Raw genomic sequence first — 24730 nt, 5'->3', positions numbered from 1 at the left:
GACCACGTAAGTACTCAGTGCAGGCAACAACAAACACTGGAAAATTCGAAGCCTTTTGTTTTATGAATGTCAAGCCATATCTACGACACGTCGTTGGACGCAATTACTTGCACGCGCAATTTGACAGTTTATTGTATAAGGATGTAAAAACTCTTTTAAAACTCCTATTAGCTTTATAGTCAATTCTCGTGAGTACGGTTGTTGATGTAAATACATTGACGGAAGCAGCTGGTAAAACGTGTTTTCTTCCCGTGAGGAGGGAAATAAACTAAAGTGGAACGTGAAACACTTTTTTTTGAATACAAGTCATAGCTGGATTCTAATTTATCTTGTTTCTTTCATATGATTCGAATTTATGGCAGCAACTCTTTCTATCACTTTGGAGATTATTTCAAAATGAAATGTCATGACGTTGAAAAGAAACGAAAAACTAATCGTCTTATCATTAACGCAATGAATGACTAGATCAGTGCATGGGCCGCTGTCATCCTCGTTAACCCAGGGGTCAAATTCTGTCACTCGTTTCGCGTTAGCAAAAAAAAAACAAAAAACAAAAAACAAAACAAAACAAAACAAAACAAAAATGGTAGCGAGAAACTAACGACAGATTTTAAGATTTTACCCTTGGTTTCCCGAGGAGTGGGCTTGGTGGTCGATTCATGATAAAAGCTAGACAAGTAAAAATTACCTGTTGATGTACAGCTTTCTTAAACCATTTGCATTGCTCTTACAGTCAACCGTTCTTTCTGGCCAAAGGTAGTACTTTTGACAATGGATGATGATGAAGTTCATTTAGGGATCTTGAGTCTTATATATCTTGACGCACCACTGTAGAAGAAAAAAATTTGATTCAGATCCAAGTCCAAGACTATTTCATCCCCCACCCCACCCTCCTACCGTGGCTGGAAAGGGTAAATTATACGTTTCCATTTTTGCTCAATGTATTTCCAAATTGACTACTTATAAACCTTGTACTGACCTACCCTACGAGCTGTTTTGAAATATGAAAACCTGTGCCGACCATCCCTGAAGTAATGGCATACTGCCAGTATTCATACCAGTGACTTCAATGAAATATCAATTTTTTAGAGTGCTTTTAAAAATTGAGTGTTATTAATGGTTCCAAGCCACTTAGGCATAATTTCTCCATTTCAGATCCATATTATTCTCTTAACAACAAGATTCTTTCAGTTGTTTGAGTTCTATCTATATTTATCTGTCTCTTTCGAGCACAGTCGTTAAACAAAAAAGTGATACTCTAGGGAATGACAAGTGGTTTATCAGAAATGAGAAAACAGTGGATGAGATCTATTATTTTATTTCTATTCGCTATCTCATTTATTCATTCATTTTTTGTCCTATTTTTTTCCTTTAACAACTTGAAAACCAAATTCAGCTTGAACTCAAAAAGGGATACGCCTGGGGTTTCTAACCCGTGCTTCTCTATTACTCTAAAGCTATCTGCCAGCATGTTTTATATCACAGTACAGAGTAGCGCATAGACTTATTACGCGCGCGCTTAAAACTTTCTTTGTGTGTTACATAGATTAAGGTAATTAGTAATTCATACGAACTTAGTTGTGACATCAATGAATACACTCATCTTGATAGATTGACTTTAGGAAGCCCGGATATACAACGCCAATGGTATGACTACATTGCATTCTCAGAAATATTTTTATCTGTTTAAAAATTAATGCCTTCACTACAACATATCATCTTCAATGCATATTTTATTAGGTATGTGTATCTTGTTTTTTTGTGATTAATTCGGCTTAACTTAGCTCGTTCTAGAAGAAAACAAACCTTCAACAAATCCTCCCTCCCTCAAGAGGTACTACCACACGGGTTGTTTATTCATGTAAAGATGCCAAATCAATAAACAAAACCAAAATATCTTTCGTTCTCCTGTCTTTTCTACCCCATTGAAAATTGGAATAAGAGTTTGTTTTCAGTTTTGCCGAATAGTGTCTGTTAAGGTTTTCACATCAAGAAGAATATAGAGAGTATTTTAATCTTTCTTTCTTTCTTTCTTTCTTTCTTTTTTTCTTTTTTTGCTTCAATATACTTCCCTATATTTCCTCTGCTTCCTCCAGTCCTCATCTCTTTTCCTTTTTACCTTTCCATTCTCTAATTAATTGTTTGTTTTGCCTTTTTTTTTCCCCCTTTCTCTATGATAGCCAATATATCAGACAACTGATATCGGTGTCAGTTAATTTGAACTTGTGATAATTTCGGTTTGGACGTGTGAAAGACATTCTTATTGTCTTTCTTCGTGTAAACTCTGCCAAATAATTGGATAACACTGGGCACCTGTCATTGCCAATAAAAACTCTTTTTGTTATCGCAAAACAAATACTCAAAAATACCTATAATTGGCTACTATTAACTTCAGGCTATTTAACCTAAAGCAAACGAAAAACTTACAAAATTAATTTCGCTTAAGTTACGCCATGTCATATTATAAACCTGGACTGCAAGTATACCACACTAATACCAGGTCATATTATACACCTGCACTGCAAGTATACCACACTAATACCAGGTCATATTATACACCTGGACTACAAGTATACCACACTAATACCATATCATATTATACACCTGGACTGCAGGTATACCACACTAATACTATGTCTTATCATACACCTGGACTGCAAGTATATCACACTAATACTTTGTCATATTATACACCTGGACTACAAGTATACCACACTAATACCATGTCATATCATACACCTGGAATGCAAGTATACCACACTAATACCATGTCATATCATACACCTGGACTGCAAGTATACCACACTAATACCGTGTCATATTATACACCTATTATACACCTGGACTGCAGGTATACCACACTAATACCATGTCATATTATACACCTGGACTGCAAGTATACCACACTAATACCATGTCATATTATACACCTGGACTACAAGTATACCACACTAATACCATGTCATATCATACACCTGGACTACAAGTATACCACACTAATACCATGTCATATCATACACCTGGACTGCTAGTATACCACACTAATACCATGTCATATCATACACCTGGACTGCAAGTATACCATACTAATACCATGTCATATCATACACCTGGACTGCAAGTATATCACACTAATACTTTGTCATATTATACACCTGGACTACAAGTATACCACACTAATACCATGTCATATCATACACCTGGAATGCAAGTATAGCACACTAATACCATATCATATCATACACCTGGACTGCAAGTATACCACACTAATACCATGTCATATTATACACCTATTATACACCTGGACTGCAAGTATAACACACTAATACCATGTCATATTATACAACTGGACTACAAGTATCCCACACTAATACCATGTGATATTATACACCTGGACTGCAAGTATACCACACTAATACCATGTCATATTATACACCTGGACTGCAGGTATACCACACTAATACCATGTCATATTATACACCTGGACTGCAAGTATACCACACTAATTCCATGTGATATTATACACCTGGACTGCAAGTATAACACAGTAATACCATGTTATATCATACACCTGGACTGCAAGTATACCACACTAATACCATGTCTTATCATACACCTGGACTGCAAGTATACCACACTAATACCATGTCATATCATACACCTGGACTACAAGTATACCACACTAATGCCATGTCATATCATACACCTGGACGAACAGTATACCATACTAATATTATGTCATATTATACACCTGGACTGCAAGTATACCACACTAATACCATGTCATATTATACACCTGGACTGCAAGTATACCACACTAATACCATGTCATATCATACACCTGGACTGCAAGTATACCACACTAATACCATGTCATATTATACACCTATTATACACTTGGACTGCAAGTATACCACACTAATACAATGTCATATTATACACCTGGACTACAAGTATCCCACACTAATACCATGTTATATTATACACCTGGACTGCAAGTATACCACACTAATACCATGTCATATCATACACCTGGACTGCAAGTATACCACACTATGAGATCTATTATTTTATTTCTATTCGCTATCTCATTTATTCATTCATTTTTTGTCCTATTTTTTTCCTTTAACAACTTGAAAACCAAATTCAGCTTGAACTCAAAAAGGGATACGCCTGGGGTTTCTAACCCGTGCTTCTCTATTACTCTAAAGCTATCTGCCAGCATGTTTTATATCACAGTACAGAGTAGCGCATAGACTTATTACGCGCGCGCTTAAAACTTTCTTTGTGTGTTACATAGATTAAGGTAATTAGTAATTCATACGAACTTAGTTGTGACATCAATGAATACACTCATCTTGATAGATTGACTTTAGGAAGCCCGGATATACAACGCCAATGGTATGACTACATTGCATTCTCAGAAATATTTTTATCTGTTTAAAAATTAATGCCTTCACTACAACATATCATCTTCAATGCATATTTTATTAGGTATGTGTATCTTGTTTTTTTGTGATTAATTCGGCTTAACTTAGCTCGTTCTAGAAGAAAATAAACCTTCAACAAATCCTCCCTCCCTCAAGAGGTACTACCATACGGGTTGTTTATTCATGTAAAGATGCCAAATCAATAAACAAAACCAAAATATCTTTCGTTCTCCTGTCTTTTCTACCCCATTGAAAATGGGAATAAGAGTTTGTTTTTATTTTTGCTGTAAAGTGTCTGTCAAGGTTTTTCATAGAGGAATATAGAGCATTTTAATCTTTCTTTCTTTCTTTCTTTCTTTCTTTCTTTCTTTCTTTTATTTATTTATTATTTATTATTTATTTTTTTGCTTCAATATACTTTCCTACATTCCCTCTGCTTCCTCCAGTCCTCATCTTTTTTCCTTTTTACTCTTTTTCATTTTCTAATTAATTGTTTGTTTTGCCTTTTTTTTCCCCTTTCTCTATGATAGCCAATATATCAGACAACTGAAATCGGTGTCCGTCAATTTGAACTTGATAATTTCGGTTTGGACGTGTGAAAGACATTCTTATTGTCTTTCTTCGTGTAACCCCTGCCAAATGATTGGATAACACTGGGCACCTGTCATTGCCAATAACAACCCTTTTTGTTATCGCAAAACAAATACTCAAAAATACCTATATTTGCCTACTATTAACTTCAAACTATTTAACCTAAAGCTAACGAAACACTTACCAAATTAATTTAGCTCTCTAAAAATATCAGAAATGGTGAACTTGAAAATGATGGTCGATTATTCTCCAAGAGTTTTATTGTTAGAGCTACTTGTGCTACAAGTGTGGATACATGGTAAGTAGAGATGCGCATTCAATAAATGAGAAATGCTCTCAACAAAACAAGAACTTCGGGAAGTGTTAATTTAAAATGCTCTCAAAAAATGAAATTTAGTGTTAAGTCTATCCAATTGTTTTATTCGTCATTTATCAAGTTTGACTTTTCATGAGCATCGTTTTCTTTTTTAATTTCCTTTTCTTGTTTTAGTTTGTAAGGTAATAGATATCGACTTGAGTTCTCTTACGAATTCCTCACCAACCAACCAATTCCTGCCATATACAAATTGTGAAGTTTTTGACATTATATTACTCGTTAGCCCAGTTTCCATTGCTTGGATTATCCCTGTAAGGTATATGGTTTCAAGAATCCTTAATTTTGTTTATTTTCCGTAGATTGTACAAGCAGTCAGATAGACAAACTAACTGAAAAATTATTTAACGGATACAACCCCAAGGCTCGCCCAGTTTTACGTGACGGTGACGTAGTAAACGTTACCTTTGACTTAGCGTTACGTCATGTCATGAAGGTGGTAAGTTTATCAGGATGTCATAAAATCTATTGATGTATCTTATAAACTAAATATCATCAATCTACCTGCAATCGTCTGCGTTATGAGAGAACACAGCACGCGCTCACACTTTCTATTTCGACATTCGTTCCTGAACAAATGGCTGCTCTAATTTGTACTTTTATAAAAAAATAAACGCAGCTTGCTATGCTGTGCTGTGTACACTATTATAAAACACTTGGCAGAACACTCGTGCAAGTGTACTGAGAATCACACCGCTGCACGTGCTCCTCCTAACACTATTTATTCATGCAGTAAATGGCTCCTTTCAACATTATTCTTCTTGGTGCGAGGATAACAGAAAAATATTGAATAAGAAATTTTTTTTTTTTTTTGACAGAATTTGAATATTTTTGTTGTTTTCAATTAATTTCGGATCCAAAATATCCCTAAAAGGAGTCTATAATGAGTGAATTGTACACAAGTGTTACAAGTGTAGGATGGTAAGAAGTATCTTAAAACAAAGTGTCATAAAATATATTTCCATATCCATTATTCCCCCTTTTTCACTTTTTTCCAGAACGAAAAGAGCGAAGTTCTAACAACCAATGTCTGGGTCAAACAGGTAACCAATTGGAGATTCTAACAACTGTCTAATGATTCTTATTGGTCAAGCTCTAAACCTATGAAAACTTGCACTCGGTGGTAACGAATTTCCTAACATTTTTTCAGCACAGCAAAAATCCCACTAGAACACCAAAAACGTAGCCAATTTTTTTGTGATCATTCTTTTCCAATGTCGACCTGTCCCTTATTTCTTACTGCTCATGCTCAACTAATTATTTTGTCGAACATGCGCAGAAGTTATAAGGGCTCTGGGTACGAGATTGATTCTTTTCGCTAATCGATTTTTCCATCAGTACTGGAACGACCCACGTCTAGTTTGGAACAAGACTGAGTACAGCGGTCTCGATAGCATTATACTAGAACAAAACAGGCTATGGCTACCCGAAATATATCTCCTAAACAGGTAACTATACAAGAATGTGAAGGATAGTACAAATATGGATGTTATGATCCTATTGACTCGCTCAAACCTATACAAGCCGTTGCGTTGCTTCAATTACCGTATATTTCCCTTCTGATGACCAGCCCGCTTTGCTACTATTTCCTGGACCTATTTCCCTTGATGATTATCACCAAACAGAATGAAAAAAAAACTAAACATTTTCCAATGGACTTTTTGTTCTACTTTCTAGGATTTTATCGATGGATATAAATTTTTAAGCTAAAAAAAAAAAAACCAACAACCTGTTAATAGATTTTCAATAAAAACGTTTCTCATAGCGAAGAAACTTTGGTGTTAACACTAGATTCCCCCGCATTCAAGCGCTTCAGGATGAGTTTACGCAAACATTAACAAGGTACTATTATAATGAGCATAAACAATACTGCCGCATGATACCGAACTTCCAAGTTTTCAAGTCGTTGTTTGTTCACAGCGCAACTGCAAATATGGAAGCGAACGGAGAGGGATCGGACTTAGTGGTCCAGCACAATGGAAATATATCTTGGCTCAATCCTGCTGTCATACAAAGCTCATGCACTATCGACATCGTACATTTCCCTTTTGACGATCAGGTGTGTGAAATAAGGTTTGGTTCGTGGTCTTTTACTACATCGTATGTGGATTTCATCGCTGCTGGGGATTCTGCGGATCTTTCACAGTAAGTAGAAACTGAGTGGAATAAGTGAGAGCTAATCCTATCTTGGCTGACGGTGATTGGAGGAAATAAAGGTGTGGTGAGGTTCAACCCATATACCTTACGCACCAGGCTAATCGTTGGGGTATAATGTCTTCTAAGTCGGTTACCAACTTTGCGTCTCTTACTTTTAGTCGGAGAGAGAACATTATAGAGTGCAAATAATATACCCGTGAAATAGATAGCTAGCTAACTAATTACTAACCTTTGGTTGCCAAAGTCTAATTAGTTAAAATAGTGTGCACGTGTGCTACTCGAGGAAGCGCATTTTAAAATATTTTTAAACACACCTACAAAAACTGAAACAATATTTTGTTGTACATGCTTTTCCTACGTATAATTTGACACGTTTGCACTGTTGTATCTATTCATTCGCGTATCGAGTTGTTACTCTAGTAAACGCCCGTTCCCTTGTCATGCCTCACTGAATTTCTATGTTTTGTTTAATTAAGCGCTAACTATCTCCTATTTTATCCTAACTATTTCACGGGTATATTATTTGCACTCTATTAACGATGGTTTGTTTCTACAGCTATGAAGAAAATGGAGAATGGATTCTACTAAGTTCTAAACCGGTGCGTCTAGTGAAACAATACGACTGCTGTGATGGTTGGTACCCAGAAGTCGCCTACAAGATACATCTTCGCCGACGCACCCTCTATTACATTATGAACTTCATTCTTCCTTGTATACTTATTGCCGTCCTAACACTCCTCGTTTTTCTTCTGCCGCCGGAGTCTGGAGAAAGAATGTCTTTTGGGGTGACGGTTTTGCTCTCTTTCACAATATTAATACTCATGCTTATGGTAAGATGTTTGCTATTGAAGAGAGAGAAAACTCCTTGCTTGTGCTATGTCGAGTTATACAAGCACGCGGGAAATTGCGTGAGTCAGAGAGAAGTGCTAGGAGAACGGCACTTCTCGAGGGCTCACGCAATTTCCCAAGTGCTTGTATAACTCAACATAGCACAAGCAAGGAGTCTTCTCTCTTTTTAAGGAATATAAAACGCGCGCGCATAGCTCTGTACTTTGATATAAACACGCAGGGAGCTGTAGAGCACGAGAGAAGCAGGTTCAGAAACACGAGGCATAATCGAGTATTTCCCTTGCTTTTCGTATGCTCTAAAGCTTTCAGAGTATTAATGTCACAATGTAGAGACATGCGCGCGCGTCTTATATTAGTTTTAGAAAATATTTTTGAACAATTTTGCGCGAGCGTATCTCTGTCTTCTTGGCGGCAGCCATTTTGTAAGTCGGGTTAAAAATTTAAAAAAATTTCTATCCTGAAAAGGAAATCTCGTTATGCAAAAGCATTGCACTACAATATGGCTGTCATGAAAGATCTATTCTCGCCTTTCATTCATTTTACAAGTGAACTGAATTATTACATTATTTGTCCCACAGGATAAGCTTCCCCCAACATCCAATGCCATTCCCTTACTTGGAGTCTACTACGCATGCACTATCATAGAAGTATCGCTGGCCATGTTTGTAGCGTGTTTGTTGATGAGAATATACTATCCTGAAAATTCCTCAGCGACTCTACCAATTTGGGCAAAGGTAAGCAAACTAGCCAGGGGTTATAGCCACGTACCGTACACCTCGACCCTAGAGCTCTCTAATTCATACTGCGCATGTGTTGAGCATGCGCAGTAAGGGTGAAAGGGCTCTGGAGTCGAGAGTAAACAGGCCACATTGGATAACCAAAGAAAATCTGTTGTATACTAGTAAATCCTGTTTTGCTGTAGGTATTCATTTTGAACTACTGCGCAAGGATCGTTGGGCTCAAAGAAGCCGCTGATCGTATGAAACAAGGGCTTGTCATTCAAGGCTTGCAACAAGGTAGGCAAGAAGTGCCTTCAGAATAGACCTTCCTAGAACCCCTTGATTACAGACCCATTTACTCAGGGTTAGCACTGTCTAAATATTCACAAATATCAACTATAAAGATAAGAATGCCCAGCTTCAACAATATACGTTGAAATTTAACGGACCTCCACTGGAACACATGAATATTCTACACAAAATCGAAGCTAACTCTGCGCAATAGAGAACTTAATAAGAAGGTCCATTCTAAATACTGCGCAAATATTCTTTTTTTATAATGATATGCGCAGTATTTAGAATGTTTAAAGTTTATGCGGGCGATAAAATATTGAATTTTGTCGAGGAACATTGTTGCAAGTCGCCGAGTGAATGTCGCTCGTATTACCACTCTGCGCACAAGTTTATTTATTGCACGAAGCAAGGGCCTTCCTCTACTTATAGCGACAAATAAAATTCATCGCAATCCTGTACTCTTTAGTTTTCTTCAAATTGCTGGTGTATCCCTTAGAGGGAAAAGGAAGGGAAGTAATAGTTGGTAATAGGAGAGTTCCAACCAGCTAAGGCACATCTTTGGCCACCCATAGTCGCATGCTTCTTGGCATTGACGTCCAGACCCTGGTTGCATAAAGCTTCCTTATCTTGAGCTTTATGCAAGCGGGACTTAATCAGAGTGAGATCACAAAGGCTATTATCAACGGCCCTCTGCATGTCTTGTCCTATTAATCACCCTATTTAAAGATATAAAAACATCAACTAATTTTGCTGTTGTAATTTCAAGCAAAACTGCGCGACAACCTAGATGACAGTACCCCTACCACGAACAAGATCAACATCGTGACGGATAGTATTCTAAGAAAAGAGGACGCTGAAGGAATTCAAGAAGAATGGAGAATTTCATCCGTCATACTCAATCGCGTCTTCGCATTAATATACCTTGCTACGATCATTGTTACGCTCTTAGCTGTGATGTTACAAGCACCTAGATTCACAGACTGAAATTCATAAAGGATTTCCCATTCACGTCCAGCTCATAACATAGTGATGTAGAATGACGTCGCTGCAAAAAGGAGGTTTCATGCATGGAGCCTGCGAAAAAATGACAAGCGAAAACTAAAAACACGCCCATCATCCATTAAAACGATAAAACTCATAAATTAGTGTGACACTATTATCAAGCGCATATTAACGTTATTCATTTAGTGACACGGAAATCCATAATTTCAAGAGGAATAAAAATTCTCAGATCAGCTGGGTTGGTTGACACCCTGCTCTGATGCACACGTAGACCACCCAAAGATTTAAGCTCAATTTAGGCGCTACAGGACTATTAATTTCCCGATCACGTGATAACCTGATTTCCCCATAATAGACGGACATTATCGATTCTAAATTTAGACGATAAAAATCAAGTGCATGGAGGAAAATAAGTTTAAAACCAAGCACTAAGCTTGGAAGAGAATTATTTTTAATGGGCTTCAACGCTATGTACCTTATAAGATATCTAGCTAGCGAATGGGATCCCAGTGGATTACTATCATTGTTTTTCCCTTCACAACCTCCCCCTTTTATACCCTAGACTTATGCTCGACCAGTCAGTGTTGCGTTTGTCGGTGAAAGAAGATACTTATCAGCTGAACGTTAAACTCAAGAGTAAAACTCAATCACACCTGAGGGGTGTGCTCAAACCTGGACTGGACCTTGGACAAGACCAAAAAAAGTCCAGTCAAAAGTCCAGTCCAACTTTTAGTCCTGTCCAGGTTTGAGCACATGCCCACCTGACAAATTCTATTTAAGCAAAACATAATGCGCTTAGTCAAATAATAAGCATTAAGAGAGCATGTCAGCAAAAATCAAACATCGGGCGGCAAGGGTGAAAAATTTGATTTTGCTAATATTTTAAACTTAGGTAGGCCTTAGTGTAAGTAAAACCACTGTGTAGTTTGTTTGGTAAAATAGCGCTTAGTTTTCGAGAAAATCGAAGAAAAGAGTTTTGGACTAAATTCGCTAATTTTCGGCCGATAATTTACATCAACTTTAACAGCTTATCGCGACCAAACAAAGCAACCTAGCACTGTAATAAGACTAAATAGTAGTTAATTGGTATCTTAAGAAACAATTGGTAGAGTGTTAGTAATTTTGGTGAAATTTTTCGATTTTTACTTAATTTATTTTTGGAGCACATATAAAACTCCTCTTAAAATGGGGTCATAATAATCAGATTTTTTTTCATGTGCGACGAAAAATTTTTACCAAAAAGACAACCTGAATTAAAGTTGAAATAATGATTTCCACGAATCATGCAAATTTTTCTTGGGGAAATTATTTTGCGCGTTGCACCACAGCCTGTAAGTTGTAAGAAACTCACGGATTTTATCTGTCGGCGAGTTCAATCAATTTACATTTTGTTTACTAATGTAAACGAATTCATGTTGACTTTCTAAGAAATAAAAAAAAAGAAACGATTTTAAAGAAAAAATAAAAGCTCTTGGACTTATTCTGAAAGAAGTTGAAACAGTAAACTCAAACTATGAATTAAATTTGCTCAAAATTCACTCGACTAACCCAAAATAGTATTGCACGTCTCTGGCCTTAAAATGATAACATGATTATTTTTATCAAAACATACAAAATATTTGCTACAACCTGCCAGATTCCATAAAATAGTTGATTAAAGTTTAAATTTTAAGAATTCTTGCTATGATATATTTTTTACTATGATTTTGGGTTTATATAACAAGACACCCTCCAAAATAACAACAAAAGAAAGTTTTAAAAATGTCATGGTTCCGGTCGGCACCAATTAACGTTGCACGCATGAAATTGACAAGTAATTGTTGTCCAATCATGCTTATGTTTTTTAAATGCAACATAATTCCTTTAGTTGGTTACTGCGTTGCTTTTAAGTACACTGAATAGAATGGAGATTTGCTGTTCATTTAAAACGATTGTTGGAGGAACCTGTGGATTCGACAGAAAAGATCGAAAGCAAGACACCACAGTTATACCTTTACAAGCATGTAAAAAAGAAATCAATGCGCATAGATCCGCATTTCAGTTTACGGGCATCGAGAATGAGATAGATCTAATTCTTAGCCGAGCAGCCATATTTACTTCGCCGGAAGATATCCATAGTTGGACTGTTTGTCCCCTGCATCGATCCAAACTTGGGCTAGGATGGGCTAGAGGTAATAACGCCAGGTGTAGAGTACCCCCTGCTCTCTCTAATCACAGTGAAATCAAGGGAAAGTGGCCAAAGTGCTATAGGGGTATTAGTAAGGACGATTCGCAGCTGATATTAAAGAAGACTGGCATTTTCCTGCAAGTTGGATCAGGTAAGAAATATGTAATGAATATTTAATTTCTGTTAATTGATTGTATCTGAATGTTTGATATGCTTTTTTTTTTTTTTTTTTTTTTTTTTTTTTGTCAGGTATCTGTTCATCTTGTCGTAAGACGTTGAAGACATTTGGGCCAATTACTCCAAATAAAGCAGAAAGTCTTCTCGATCAGATGAGTGCATTAACACTTGTAAGTTAGAACTAGTAGTTCACTACTGAGGTTTTCCATATTCTGTGAACTCAGACATTTCATTGGCTTGTTGTGAAATTGGTTTTTCACTGCCGCCAGTCAAGAACAAAGAAGGTACGGACTGATTATTTTTGATTGATGGCAGCGAAAAACTAAATTTGAGTGTGCTGCTCACTACCGAGTTACTGTGCGATGCAATCGATTATTTAATAAATTCAACGAATATGAGAAACTTTTTATTTACATTTTTGGCAGGAAATGGCGCACCTGCGGCATTTGTATGTACTGCGCTAATAATGTTGTTTAATACTAAATAAATAAATGAAAAGAAGAAAAAAGCAAATAGTTGTTTTATTTCCACTAAATACTTACTACTAGTATGTACTTTCTATTTCCAGAATAGTGATAATGAGGATGAGAAAGTAAAGTTTTGCCCACAATTTACCACCCCAACGTTTCAAGCATCAGCGGGTGTTGTTACGGAAACCCCTATGAACCCCTATCTCAGAAGATGAATCTACCACTCTAACCACACCGAGGGAAAAACTGAATGCATTTCTCATTTCAAGGGATGTAAGTCCGATCAGATACGCTCTTTCAGCGCCAATGGAACAGCTTTCAGACCGTACAAAACGTTTCCACATGCGTAAAGCTCGCCAAGTTGTTACTAATTGCCTGGAAGAAATCGCGCCTGGCCAGTCGACCGCTCTGCTTGAAGGCTTAACATGTGACAAGTTCGATAAAGATGAAAAAAAGATATTTCTCTGTTGGATGCTTTGGCAGAATGCTATAGAAATACCAGTCACTGGAGCACCCGAAGGCAGATTTTGTCTATTATGGCTGATAAGGTTACCTTTAAGGAACTTCAGAAATGGATACCAGACTTGACCAGATACCGTTTCAACATCGCTAAACATCATCTATTGCTACATGGTAGGGGCTCTGTACTCCCTCCTTTAAAAAACACAAGAGTTTGTGTTGAGCCAGAAAAAATTGACCACTTTGTTACCTTTATATCAAGTTCTCATGTCATACAGGACTTGCCATTCGGAGAAAAAACATTAAAACTTTCTACTGACAGAGATATAAAAATCCCAAATGTTGTACGAAATCTTATCCCAGAGCAATGTATTCAACAGTACGAAAGATATTGCAAGGAGATGAATTTCCAACCGATGAGCCGCAGCACATTGCGCAGAGTTCTTAACGTCTGCTCTGCTTCAGTCCGTAAATCCTTACAAGGACTTGATTATATCTCAGCCATGGGCGGAAAAGCCTTCGATGACTTGGAGAAAGTCGTTGATAAGCTTGGAGATTGCTATGAAAGGGGTTTGACGTGGGCCAAACAAAGAAACCAAAAACTCAAAGATGCCAAACGCTACTTAAAGGGTGACTATAAGGTAAGAACAGGTGGAAGGTATATGCATGATCAATTCCATGAACATGCGAATCTCAACTTGTTATAATTGAAATATAATAAGTCTTTCCAAAACAGGAAATAAAGTACGCTAGGGCATGTTTTGATAAACTACCAAACTGTTGAGTGGCATCGTTAGTTCATGTAAGAATACAGCAGGACTAATTGTTGTTTTTTGTTCATTCATTTTTCCAGATTCATATTTCTAGTCATTCTGAAGTTGCCGATCACTGTAGGGCATATGCTCTTAGTCTTTCAAACGATTACAATTATACTGCCGTCTGTGATCATGAACACAATGCGAAATGTGACAGATGCCGCTTATTTCCCGATGTTTTGACTGAAATTCGCGCAGCTTTGGATGAAGTACATTGCTCTTCCGAGGAAAAAGAAGCTATGGAGTACGTAACTACACAGGCAGCCCAATACATTGAGTCTTGGAAAGCACATATTTTAAGATCAATCAATCAGGACGCTGCACGACACGACATTTTAGAAGAGTTGGATTCTCATTGCGCCTTTATTGTGTTAGACTGGGCGATGAAATTCGTACCTCGTAAATACCGTGAAAGCCAGAGAGACTGGTTCGGGAAACGGGGACTTCCGTGGCACATAACGGTATTAACCAGGAAGAAGGATGATGGTGAGGTACAAATGCTTACTTTTGTACATGTGTTCAAATCCTGCAGCCAGGATAGTACTAATGTTGTGGCAATCATTGACGATGTCTTAAGGCAGCTCCCATCGATTGCACCCGAGATAAATACCGTATATCTGCGACAGGACAATGCAGGGTGTTATCACTCTGCATTAACTCTGCTGTCTTTACCAATGATAGCGAAAGCAACTGGGATCAAAATCCGACGTATCGATTTTTCAGATCCTCAAGGGGGAAAAGGGGCGTGTGACCGCAAGGCAGCCCATCTCAAAAATCACATGAATAAATATTTGAACTCCGGGAAAGATATCGAGAATCCAAAGCAAATGAAGGCAGCGATCGAGTCCTTTGGAGGCATCCCTGGAGTGAAAGTAATAGTGTGTGATTTACAAGCTAGCCCTGAGGGCGTGGCTGGGAAATGGGAGGGTGTGAGCCATATTAACAACATAGAGTATAAACGCGAGTCCATGACAGTGTGGATGGCTTACGATACTGGTCCAGGAAAAGTCTTGTCTTTGAGTAATTTTTGTCTGCCCTCATCCTTACCAAAGCTAATCCATAACAAAGATACCACGGACCAGAATCAAATATCGTTCACTACAGTGAAAACAAGGGTACAACCAAAGAAATCTCTTCTAAAACGTGATGCTGAAAATGACGAAACTGAAAGTGACGACGAAACTGAAAGTGACGACGAAACTGAGTGACGACGAAACTGAGAGTAAAGAAAACAGTGATCAAAGACCCGACACTTCCAGCAAATTGTTTTTTTGTCCCGAACAAGGCTGCACTAAGTCATTCCAGAGGTACTCAGAGGTACTCTCTAGAAAAACATTTGGATTGTGAAAACCATAAATACGCATTAGAACATGAAACACTTTATGACAAGGCAATGAAATTATATGCAACAAAACTTGAAAAAGGAACCAGTAAAAACCCGGAATCAACAAAAAGTAACAATTTGCCACAGCTTGATATTGGTCCTGAGCTTCATATGGGCTGGGCCTTAAAATCATCTGCTAAGAAAAAACGGTTTTCTGATACACAGAAAAAGTACCTAGTTGATGTGTTCGATGCCGGGGAACAAACAGGTCAAAAAGCCGATCCAGCTGATGTATCGAGAGAGATGAGATCGGCCAGACACATCGACGGTTCACGTCTTTTTAACAAGAGCGACTTTCTAACATCACAGCAGATCGCTAGCTTTTTCTCGCGCTTAGCGAAAAAGAGGAGGACAACAGCAGCCGAAGATGAATATAATGATGATGATGACGGTGCTGATGATGATAATGATGACGATGACAAGGACAATGACGATATAAATAACAACGATTTCGAAAAGCAAAAGCAAAAAGAAATCCAAGAATTGACGAAAATCTTGATGGGCACGATAGGCTTGAAACATCCAATAATGTTCGAAAGGCATAATATTTGTGAATTAACTACTCAAAGGAAACTTTCGAAATTCTCTGTTCACATGTTACGAGAAATCTGTACTTCCCTTGAACTTGATACATCTGACATCAAGGTAAAGCGCAAAAAGCCTTACATGGATTTACTGGATAAACTGGTTATCAGTTGCACTTGCTGAACAAAATAATAATGGTATTGGACATCAAAAGGTAAATAAAGTAAAATTGCGTTAGGATTCTATTGCGTAATTACTTGTCAATTTCATGCGTGCAACGTTAATTGGTGCCGACCGGAACCATGACATTTTTAAAACTTTCTTTTGTTGTTATTTTGGAGGGTGTCTTGTTATATAAACCCAAAATCATAGTAAAAAATATATCATAGCAAGAATTCTTAAAATTTAAACTTTAATCAACTATTTTATGGAATCTGGCAGGTTGTAGCAAATATTTTGTATGTTTTGATAAAAATAATCATGTTATCATTTTAAGGCCAGAGACGTGCAATACTATTTTGGGTTAGTCGAGTGAATTTTGAGCAAATTTAATTCATAGTTTGAGTTTACTGTTTCAACTTCTTTCAGAATAAGTCCAAGAGCTTTTATTTTTTCTTTAAAATCGTTTCTTTTTTTTTATTTCTTAGAAAGTCAACATGAATTCGTTTACATTAGTAAACAAAATGTAAATTGATTGAACTCGCCGACAGATAAAATCCGTGAGTTTCTTACAACTTACAGGCTGTGGTGCAACGCGCAAAATAATTTCCCCAAGAAAAATTTGCATGATTCGTGGAAATCATTATTTCAACTTTAATTCAGGTTGTCTTTTTGGTAAAAATTTTTCGTCGCACATGAAAAAAAATCTGATTATTTTGACCCCATTTTAAGAGGAGTTTTATATGTGCTCCAAAAATAAATTAAGTAAAAATCGAAAAATTTCACCAAAATTACTAACACTCTACCAATTGTTTCTTAAGATACCAATTAACTACTATTTAGTCTTATTACAGTGCTAGGTTGCTTTGTTTGGTCGCGATAAGCTGTTAAAGTTGATGTAAATTATCGGCCGAAAATTAGCGAATTTAGTCCAAAACTCTTTTCTTCGATTTTCTCGAAAACTAAGCGCTATTTTACCAAACAAACTACACAGTGGTTTTACTTACACTAAGGCCTACCTAAGTTTAAAATATTAGCAAAATCAAATTTTCGACCCTTGCCGCGGATTTGCCAAAATGTCTGATTTTTGCTGACAACCACTCTTAACTATTATTTTGACCTAATATGTAGCTAAGTATTTGTAGGTCTTTGGCACTGAAACACAAAGCAGAATAGAACAGCAATAAAGGTTTAAATGTTAAGGAAAGTTTTTCTACCAAATCAAAGCATGGGACAAACATGATAGACCAGAAATTCCTTTCATGCCGACACCACTGACACAAGGGGAAAGCTTGGATTTATTTTTATAACTTTTGTCTTCTTAAAAATGTCACTAAAAACATTGAAAGGAATGGGTTTTTTTTTATATATATATCCATAGATGAATCCAAATGCGTATGCTTTTTTGACCATTATTATTTTGCATTCGCAAGGTCTTGGGTTTTGATTGCAAGCTCAGACAACTCAACTAAGCCATAACATTCAATTTGCCTGTAACTACTCGCAGTACATCTGAACTAAGCCTACTACAGACTTAGCTAAGGCGACACTACATTACCTAAAGCACTGAGTCTTGCGCGCGTTAATATTTCCTTCAAAGAGTAACACAAATGAGAGAGAATGCTAAACAGTTAAGATTAAGAACGTGCTTGTATTGCGCTTGCTTATTTGTCCAGAGGCATTAGCAGAGTCTATATATATAAATACATGTATTTTTTAGTTTAAAGAGGTGATGCGAGGTGTGAGATTTTTTTAACAGACCTATCTGCAGCCACGGAGGAAAGACCCTCGCTCTGACACACTGTTTCGTCCTCTCTTCTTGATAATGGTGTTAACGGCCTCTCTCTCGTTACCGAGTATGGCATCGTTTTCTGCTTTAGACCAAGGACTTGCTCCTAAATAATGAGTACATGGTGAAAAAGAAAGAAGAAAAAAGGGGTTTGTCTTTATAGCTCGCGGAGGGAGAAGGAGTGGGCTTAACAAAGGGTAAAAATTTAAGGCAAAAATTACTTGCGGAAAAAGAAAGATTTCCAGTTAGTTAACCATAGACATTGATCCATTTTTTAAAAAGGGCTCCCCCTGCCCCCTCCCCCTCAGGCACACACACACCCTTCACCCTCTGTACATTTAAATGCCCTGCCCTTAGCCCAATCATAATAACCCCCTATCCACACCCGAGAGATGCAACCAGACTTCATACCGTTGGCGAGTTTTCCTGTCTTTACGTAGTTTTCTGTATCTTCAAGAGTACCATCCGACACAAACAGTGCATGTAACAGCTGTGCCCGTGTCATCCCCTGGGTGCATGGCAATCTCTGTTTAATAAAACATAGCACAGCACTGCCGATTAGTCTTCACTGGACTACTTCGAGGATACGTCGGCCATCTTGGTTCGCAAGGCATTATGGGGCGTCCAGGTTGCTAATATAGCTTTGTTACAGTAAATAATAACAGCTCACCACAAGAGAATACAACACAAGATGAATTAAGAAGTCACATCGATCACCTTTCCCCAAAAAAGAAAGACAAACAAACGCAACTCTATATATTTTCTGTCATCTTTGTTTTGTTTTTCCCCTGGCAAGATGGCCGCCGTATCGTCGAAATAGTCCATTGGACGGACACGAAGGAAGCTTGAGAATTGGAATGAAAAGGCTCCTAAAGATACCAGAAACTCAGGAAAAGGGCTGGATAACTACATTTAAAATTGGTCCCAATGAATTGTTCTTGGAACGTGTTATACTGGATCCCAATGCGTTTATACTAAAAAATATATATTCAAAACTTAAGAATATGAGTTAAGTTCTAGACTTAAATATATAAATGTTACTTGACTTCTTCAAGACAGATTGAGGTATTGCGTTTCCTTAGACACCAGCATGGCTTCTCAGCGTCCTACGCACTCGTTCTTAGAGTCTGTACACGTTGCGTGACAGACACTAAAAACGTCTGCCTATAGGAGACTACATGGCGATGAAATATCATGATGTCAATTATGATATTTTCAAACAAATTTATTTCCATAAGAATGGTTTTATTATCAGAACATCTGGAGCTGCGCTTACCTCAACCTTCAGATAATTCTCAGACATCTTCTCCACATAATTCCACATGATACCATGATCAGGGGTCTTGGCCGTAACAGTTGATTCCGTATCTTTCCTAGTCTTCCCCTTTGTCCGGCGTGGTGTTGATTCTTCGTCGTCGTCATCACAAAACAAGTTTCTACTGCATGTTTCCTGTGTCATCTCTGTTTTTCTCCCTCGTCGCGGTGATTTTGAAGGTGACGCTGTGGAGTTCACTCGGGCTTCAGAATTTACTCGGGCCGCCGTTGGAGATTTTTCAGTTGAGGACTGCCCTCTTGTGACTATCGTAAATGTTTTCTCACGATTATCTGACCCCTTTTCTTCCAGACTTGATTTTCTCTGATTGTTATTTCTTGTCGTTCTTTTTCTCCTGTTTTGTCGTCTAAAAATAAATTCATCCTCATCATCTTCCTGGGTATCTTTCGCGGACGTCTCATCTTCAGACCCTTTATCATCGTTATCATGCGATTCCTGATGACTACGGCTAAAAGAAGCCTTTTTAGCTACGGATAATAATCTCTGATCGAAGTCATCTGTGTCACTGTCCCACTCGATGACATCTTGGTGGTCTGTTGCCATGGTGACACGAATTTCGGGGTCCATACCCGAGACCGTGTTTCGGGTTATAGCTTTTCCTTTGGGAGAAGGGACACTGCCCGCACTGTCACTGGTCCTGGTCCTGGTTGGATATCGACGCTTCGTTAAGGGGCTTCCCTGTTTGTCCTTGTCTTTCAATCGAAACACTGGAGTCACTTGTCGAGCCACTTGCTGGCTATATACATCAAAGCTGTTGTCTGGCAATGAGTGGTCATCCGATTCACTTTCTGATAGCTTATTCTCTACTTGTCTTTTAGTCACGCCTTGAACCTCTGGGCCAGCATCTGATTTCATGACCCTTTTGCGCCTTCTAGTCATACCTCGCCGTTCCAGAGGCTGTTCGTCAGTGTCGTCATTGGAGTCTAATGCTTTTTGTTGACGCCTGGTTATAGCTCGTCTACCTGACGTCTGTTCAACAGTGTCTTTATCTGATTCGATTTGTTTTTTATGGTTTCTGTTTAAAGCACGTTGAGCCAAAGACTGGTCATCAGTGTCGTCAGTGTCGTCATTGGAGTCTAATGCTTTTAGTTGACGCCTGGTTATGGCTCGTCTACCTGACGTCTGTTCAACAGTGTCTTTATCTGATTCGATTAGTTTTTTATTTCTTCTGGTTAGAGTACGTATATCCAAAGACTGGTCGTCAGTGGAGCCTGATGATTTCTGCTTAGACCTTGTTGCAGGTATTTGACGCGGTGGCTGGTCATCAGTGTCGTCATCAGATTCCATTGCTTTCTGAGGTGGTTCGTCGTCACTATCATAATCAGATTCCAGTGCTTTCTGACGTAGTTGGTCATCACTGTCATTATTAGAGCCTGATGCCTTACGCTGAGCACTTGTGACAGCATTTTCTTTTCTTCGTCGGGGAGTTAATAGATTGATTTCAACGTCACTATCTGAATCAGTAGAATCTTCTTTCCTTGACAAATGGGATCCTAAAAAAATAATAATAATAACACCACCGAAAAAGGTGGTCCTGTTTTTTTAATTTTACTTGTGTAATAAATATTTTTTACGAGGGGGGAAAATGGCTCTGAAAGGTGAAAACGGTGTGGTTAAGACTGGACCAAATGTACTGGTGGCTACAGCCCTGACATATTTGTAATAAAACATTGCTATTGTACCTGATCTCTTTGACTTCTTTCTAGGAGACTCAGATCCTTGAGCAGAACTCATTCTTTTGCCTGTCAAAAAAGAAATATTTTGACAAGGCTTCAGTTATGGATATTTCGAATTTTAAAACATACTAATACTGAGTGACTTTAGATACATGGAAGTGCAGGCTGTGCGGCTATCGGTGGTGCTCTTGATGTTTTTGGATGATAAGCACTTCTAAGTGCCAAGTTTGGTGAGATGTGTATATAATTCTTCATTAAGAATTAAAATTCCATACCTGCTGAGTATGTTTCCAGAGTTTTTTGGCCTTTTGGGCACTTTTTTCTCTTTCCATGAAGAAACTCAAGGTAATGTTTACGCATTGACTGCCAAGTGTGATTAGTAACCTAAGAAAAGATTTTCCATAGTACTGTTACAGATAATTGCACATTAGGAAGATTTTTGTGATCAAACAAAGTAGTACTTTTCATTACTTTATTGTAGGCCATGGATTTCCATAGTGAGTTGCCTTGAACCCTAAATTTATTTGCATTCTCTTTCTCAATATAATCTAATATTGCTTTGTCATCATGAGCTGTATACTTTAATCGTTTCTTTTTATTCTTCTTCCTGAAATATATCAAAGGATTAAAATTACATCATTTCATAATAATTGGTCCTCCAACCAGTCTACTTTATATATGTTTGGTATATTCAATACCCACCCCCCACCCCCTCCCCAAATGAAATTTGATCTACAATGTAGACTTCTACACCTTCACTCTCCAAAAATTTTACCAACTTCATTTCTAGAGTGCAAATAATTGAAAAACCCCCAAAACAAGATAAAAAAGTCTCAAATATGTATGCACTAACCCTAGGAAGACTATTAAGAAAGCATTACAATACATACTGTACCACAAAATATCCTTCAATAGATTACTTATTTTATGAACTTACTTGGCAGAGCCTGGTTTTTCATCTTCGTTAGATAATTCTTTATATCTCACCACCTCTATTATACGATTTGATCGCTTACTGTTAAATGTAATGTATGTATATAATGAGTTGAATAATAATAACAGTGGCAAATGGCTGGACATGATGACCATCCACATCATACCTGATGAATATCTGACCAGTTAGTGTGCGGTCTAAGAACATATTGGCCAGATAAGTGCCAACATTATTCTGGATATATTCTTTTGACCATTCTTAGCACTGATTATTTAACGATTATTTGCCAAATGCGAAGTGATAAAATAAATGAATAAATAAATGAAGTGATTATCGATGAATATTTACCGAGCCGCAAATAACCTGCAGAACAAAAAAAGTTGGAGTACTATTAAAGTGGTGTTAAATAACTTACTTGACAGTGTTCGAGTCATTTTCATTATCTTGCTGTCTTACCACCTTCTCTGCATCCTTTTTCTTTTTGCTCTTTATTCTAAATGTATATAAGAGAGAACATGTAAGTTTTGTGCCAAAAATTTAACACAAGTTTTCTGTTTCCCAAATACTGTTTACGTTGACCATGAAGGAAGTAATTCTTCAGAGAGTCTTATAATCATGACAACAAAATTGGATAATAGATACAACTTTAAGTTCCTTCAAGCTTGAGTGTTCACCAATATTATCCAAGACAATTAATAAAAAAGTAGAAAAATTTTTCTTAAGTCAATTTAGCCTCTAGGCATTCAAAAATGCAAAATTACAAACAATTTCCCTCATATTATACAAAACTAAACCTATACATGGTAATTTAGCTGAAATAATATATAACTTGAAATGTATTATGCTTGCAAATAAAAATGTATTGTATTGTAAATATCTTAAAAATTCCAGTCTTACCTATAATCTTCGATATCCTGGAGAAACTTTTTTTCTACGCTATCAAAAATGAAATCTGAAGACACAAACCCTTCAACTGGATTTTTAGGATCAGTGAGCCTAAGATAAAAAAGAAATTAGGCAGTCTTTAGCTTTTTAAAAAGCTGAGGTTGAAAGTTACTTGAAAACTTTCGACAAGAAGTTGCTGTTTTGAGGAACTGAAGAGTTAGAGGTGTGGGATGGATGGCTTTATGCACTAGTCATTTGAACCCCACGTGAAGACCCCAGGAAAGGGCTGGGAATTTAACATTTATGTTAGTGTTAAAAATTTACAACTTTCCCCTGTCCCTGGGGAAAGATTTTCTTGTAGTTGCTGCTGTTAAAATCGTTAAATAAGTAGTATGCCTTGACTTCCTCATATCATTCTGCATTCTTGCTGTTTAATGACCATTAATCCCAGTCTCGCTGACTTATGTCATCCCAGGGTCAGTGGGTGAGGGTTTTAATTGACTAGTGCATTAGCATCCAGTCTTTGCTAACATCCATTAAATTTTCAAGACTCACTTCACAACTTTTAATGTTATGAATTATACTATAGACTGCTATGTTTTTCAATCTAAGACCCTACTTTTGGGGCTCTCAGCAGTCATCGTGCCCCATAAATCAGAATCACAAGTTAATGCACAGTTGATCAAAACCAGCTGAGTTGAGTTTATCATTGGTGCTAATCCAAGATCTCAGATATTATGACAGTACAAAGGCTTCACATAGAATTTAATTCCATATTAAATCTAATGTGTATATGATCTCAGCCCAGACTAACTTGAAACCCCTTTGAGAGCTACGCTGGTTTGAACACTTCAAAACAAGGAATATCTAGACCCTAAGTTTAAATATTTTAGAAAGGCAGGCTTTTGCTTTAGTACTTACAAATACTTACTTAATAACTGTTTCTGAGGTAGATAGTTCGCTAGTGAGCGTCCCGCCGCCAATCTACAGTAACAAACAAACCAAGTAAGCATACAACTATGGCTCAGGAACAAAACAACAACATGAAGACGTACGTCAAACATCGTAAGAATTGAAATAAAGAAAAACCTAGCCTTAAAACACCTTGTAGCAATATTTTTAAAATCCTACCTCAATAATAGGTAGTAGCTTCTTTTTCAAACTACAAGGCTTAATATAAAACTCCATAGGACGACCATTTTCTTCGAGAAAAATCATCGGAGACACGAAGCTCAAGTCGCGCGCCATTTTTGAAACAGTGTGCGCAGGGGATTCTGGGATAGCAATCCTTGCGCCACAGGTAACCCAAACTATTTCATTTTAACACTAGTCATTCATTACACAGAAAATTTACAATGTTCGTGGGAATTGGACTAGGAAAGGCACTAGGAAAGACATTAGGAAAGCAGAGTTCGTAAGGAAGATAATGAGTAATTTAATTGGATTCTATTGAAATCTAAGTTCTGGTTTCAAACACCTAGCGTGGGCTACCTGTGCCAGGGAAACTTGAGGAAAAATTGTTAAAGTTTTTTTTTATGAAAC

The 24730-nt window shown here is 37.4% G+C and overlaps 4 protein-coding genes across 5 annotated transcripts; 3 read left to right on the top strand and 1 right to left on the bottom strand.

Annotated features, from left to right (window-relative positions):
- Window positions 1-5199: 5199 nt before the first annotated feature.
- LOC116290666 (neuronal acetylcholine receptor subunit alpha-7-like) lies at window positions 5200-10397 on the top strand. The gene is made up of 9 exons (XM_031697769.2): window positions 5200-5319; window positions 5697-5833; window positions 6393-6437; window positions 6733-6842; window positions 7315-7539; window positions 8108-8381; window positions 8979-9134; window positions 9323-9416; window positions 10180-10397. The coding sequence occupies exons 1-9, from the start codon at window positions 5238-5240 to the stop codon at window positions 10395-10397; spliced, it is 1341 nt and encodes a 446-aa protein (XP_031553629.1). The 5' UTR covers window positions 5200-5237.
- LOC116290664 (uncharacterized) lies at window positions 10356-24435 on the bottom strand. 2 transcript variants are annotated; one of them, XM_031697753.2, is made up of 12 exons: window positions 24320-24435; window positions 24120-24172; window positions 23201-23299; window positions 22719-22796; window positions 22307-22384; window positions 21841-21976; window positions 21645-21753; window positions 21376-21435; window positions 19637-21186; window positions 18772-18886; window positions 18333-18466; window positions 10356-10487 (listed from the first exon to the last, which is right to left on the bottom strand). In XM_031697753.2, exons 1-11 carry the CDS (start codon window positions 24404-24406, stop codon window positions 18333-18335), a joined length of 2499 nt encoding a protein of 832 aa, XP_031553613.2. In that variant the 5' UTR covers window positions 24407-24435; the 3' UTR covers window positions 10356-10487. The 2 variants fall into 2 exon arrangements, with proteins under 2 accessions (XP_031553613.2, XP_031553614.2); XM_031697754.2 differs by lacking the exon at window positions 10356-10487 and adding an exon at window positions 16459-17726.
- LOC148905872 (uncharacterized) lies at window positions 12202-13444 on the top strand. Its single transcript, XM_089038818.1, has 3 exons — window positions 12202-12733; window positions 12832-12929; window positions 13328-13444. The coding sequence occupies exons 1-3, from the start codon at window positions 12319-12321 to the stop codon at window positions 13442-13444; spliced, it is 630 nt and encodes a 209-aa protein (XP_088894944.1). The 5' UTR covers window positions 12202-12318.
- Window positions 13759-15809, top strand: LOC148905871 (uncharacterized). Its single transcript, XM_089038813.1, has 2 exons — window positions 13759-14329; window positions 14542-15809. Exons 1-2 carry the CDS (start codon window positions 13766-13768, stop codon window positions 15709-15711), a joined length of 1734 nt encoding a protein of 577 aa, XP_088894939.1. The 5' UTR covers window positions 13759-13765; the 3' UTR covers window positions 15712-15809.
- Window positions 24436-24730: the final 295 nt, after the last annotated feature.

The sequence above is a fragment of the Actinia tenebrosa genome, unplaced genomic scaffold (assembly GCF_029948245.1).
Source record: "Actinia tenebrosa isolate PJP-AT-01 unplaced genomic scaffold, QUT_ActTen_1.0 PGA_scaffold6__47_contigs__length_16458017, whole genome shotgun sequence".
In the NCBI taxonomy this organism is placed as follows: Eukaryota; Metazoa; Cnidaria; class Anthozoa; order Actiniaria; family Actiniidae; genus Actinia; species Actinia tenebrosa.
The sequence above is the reverse complement of the archived record's forward strand: the minus strand, read 5'-3'. Positions and strand labels throughout refer to the sequence as shown.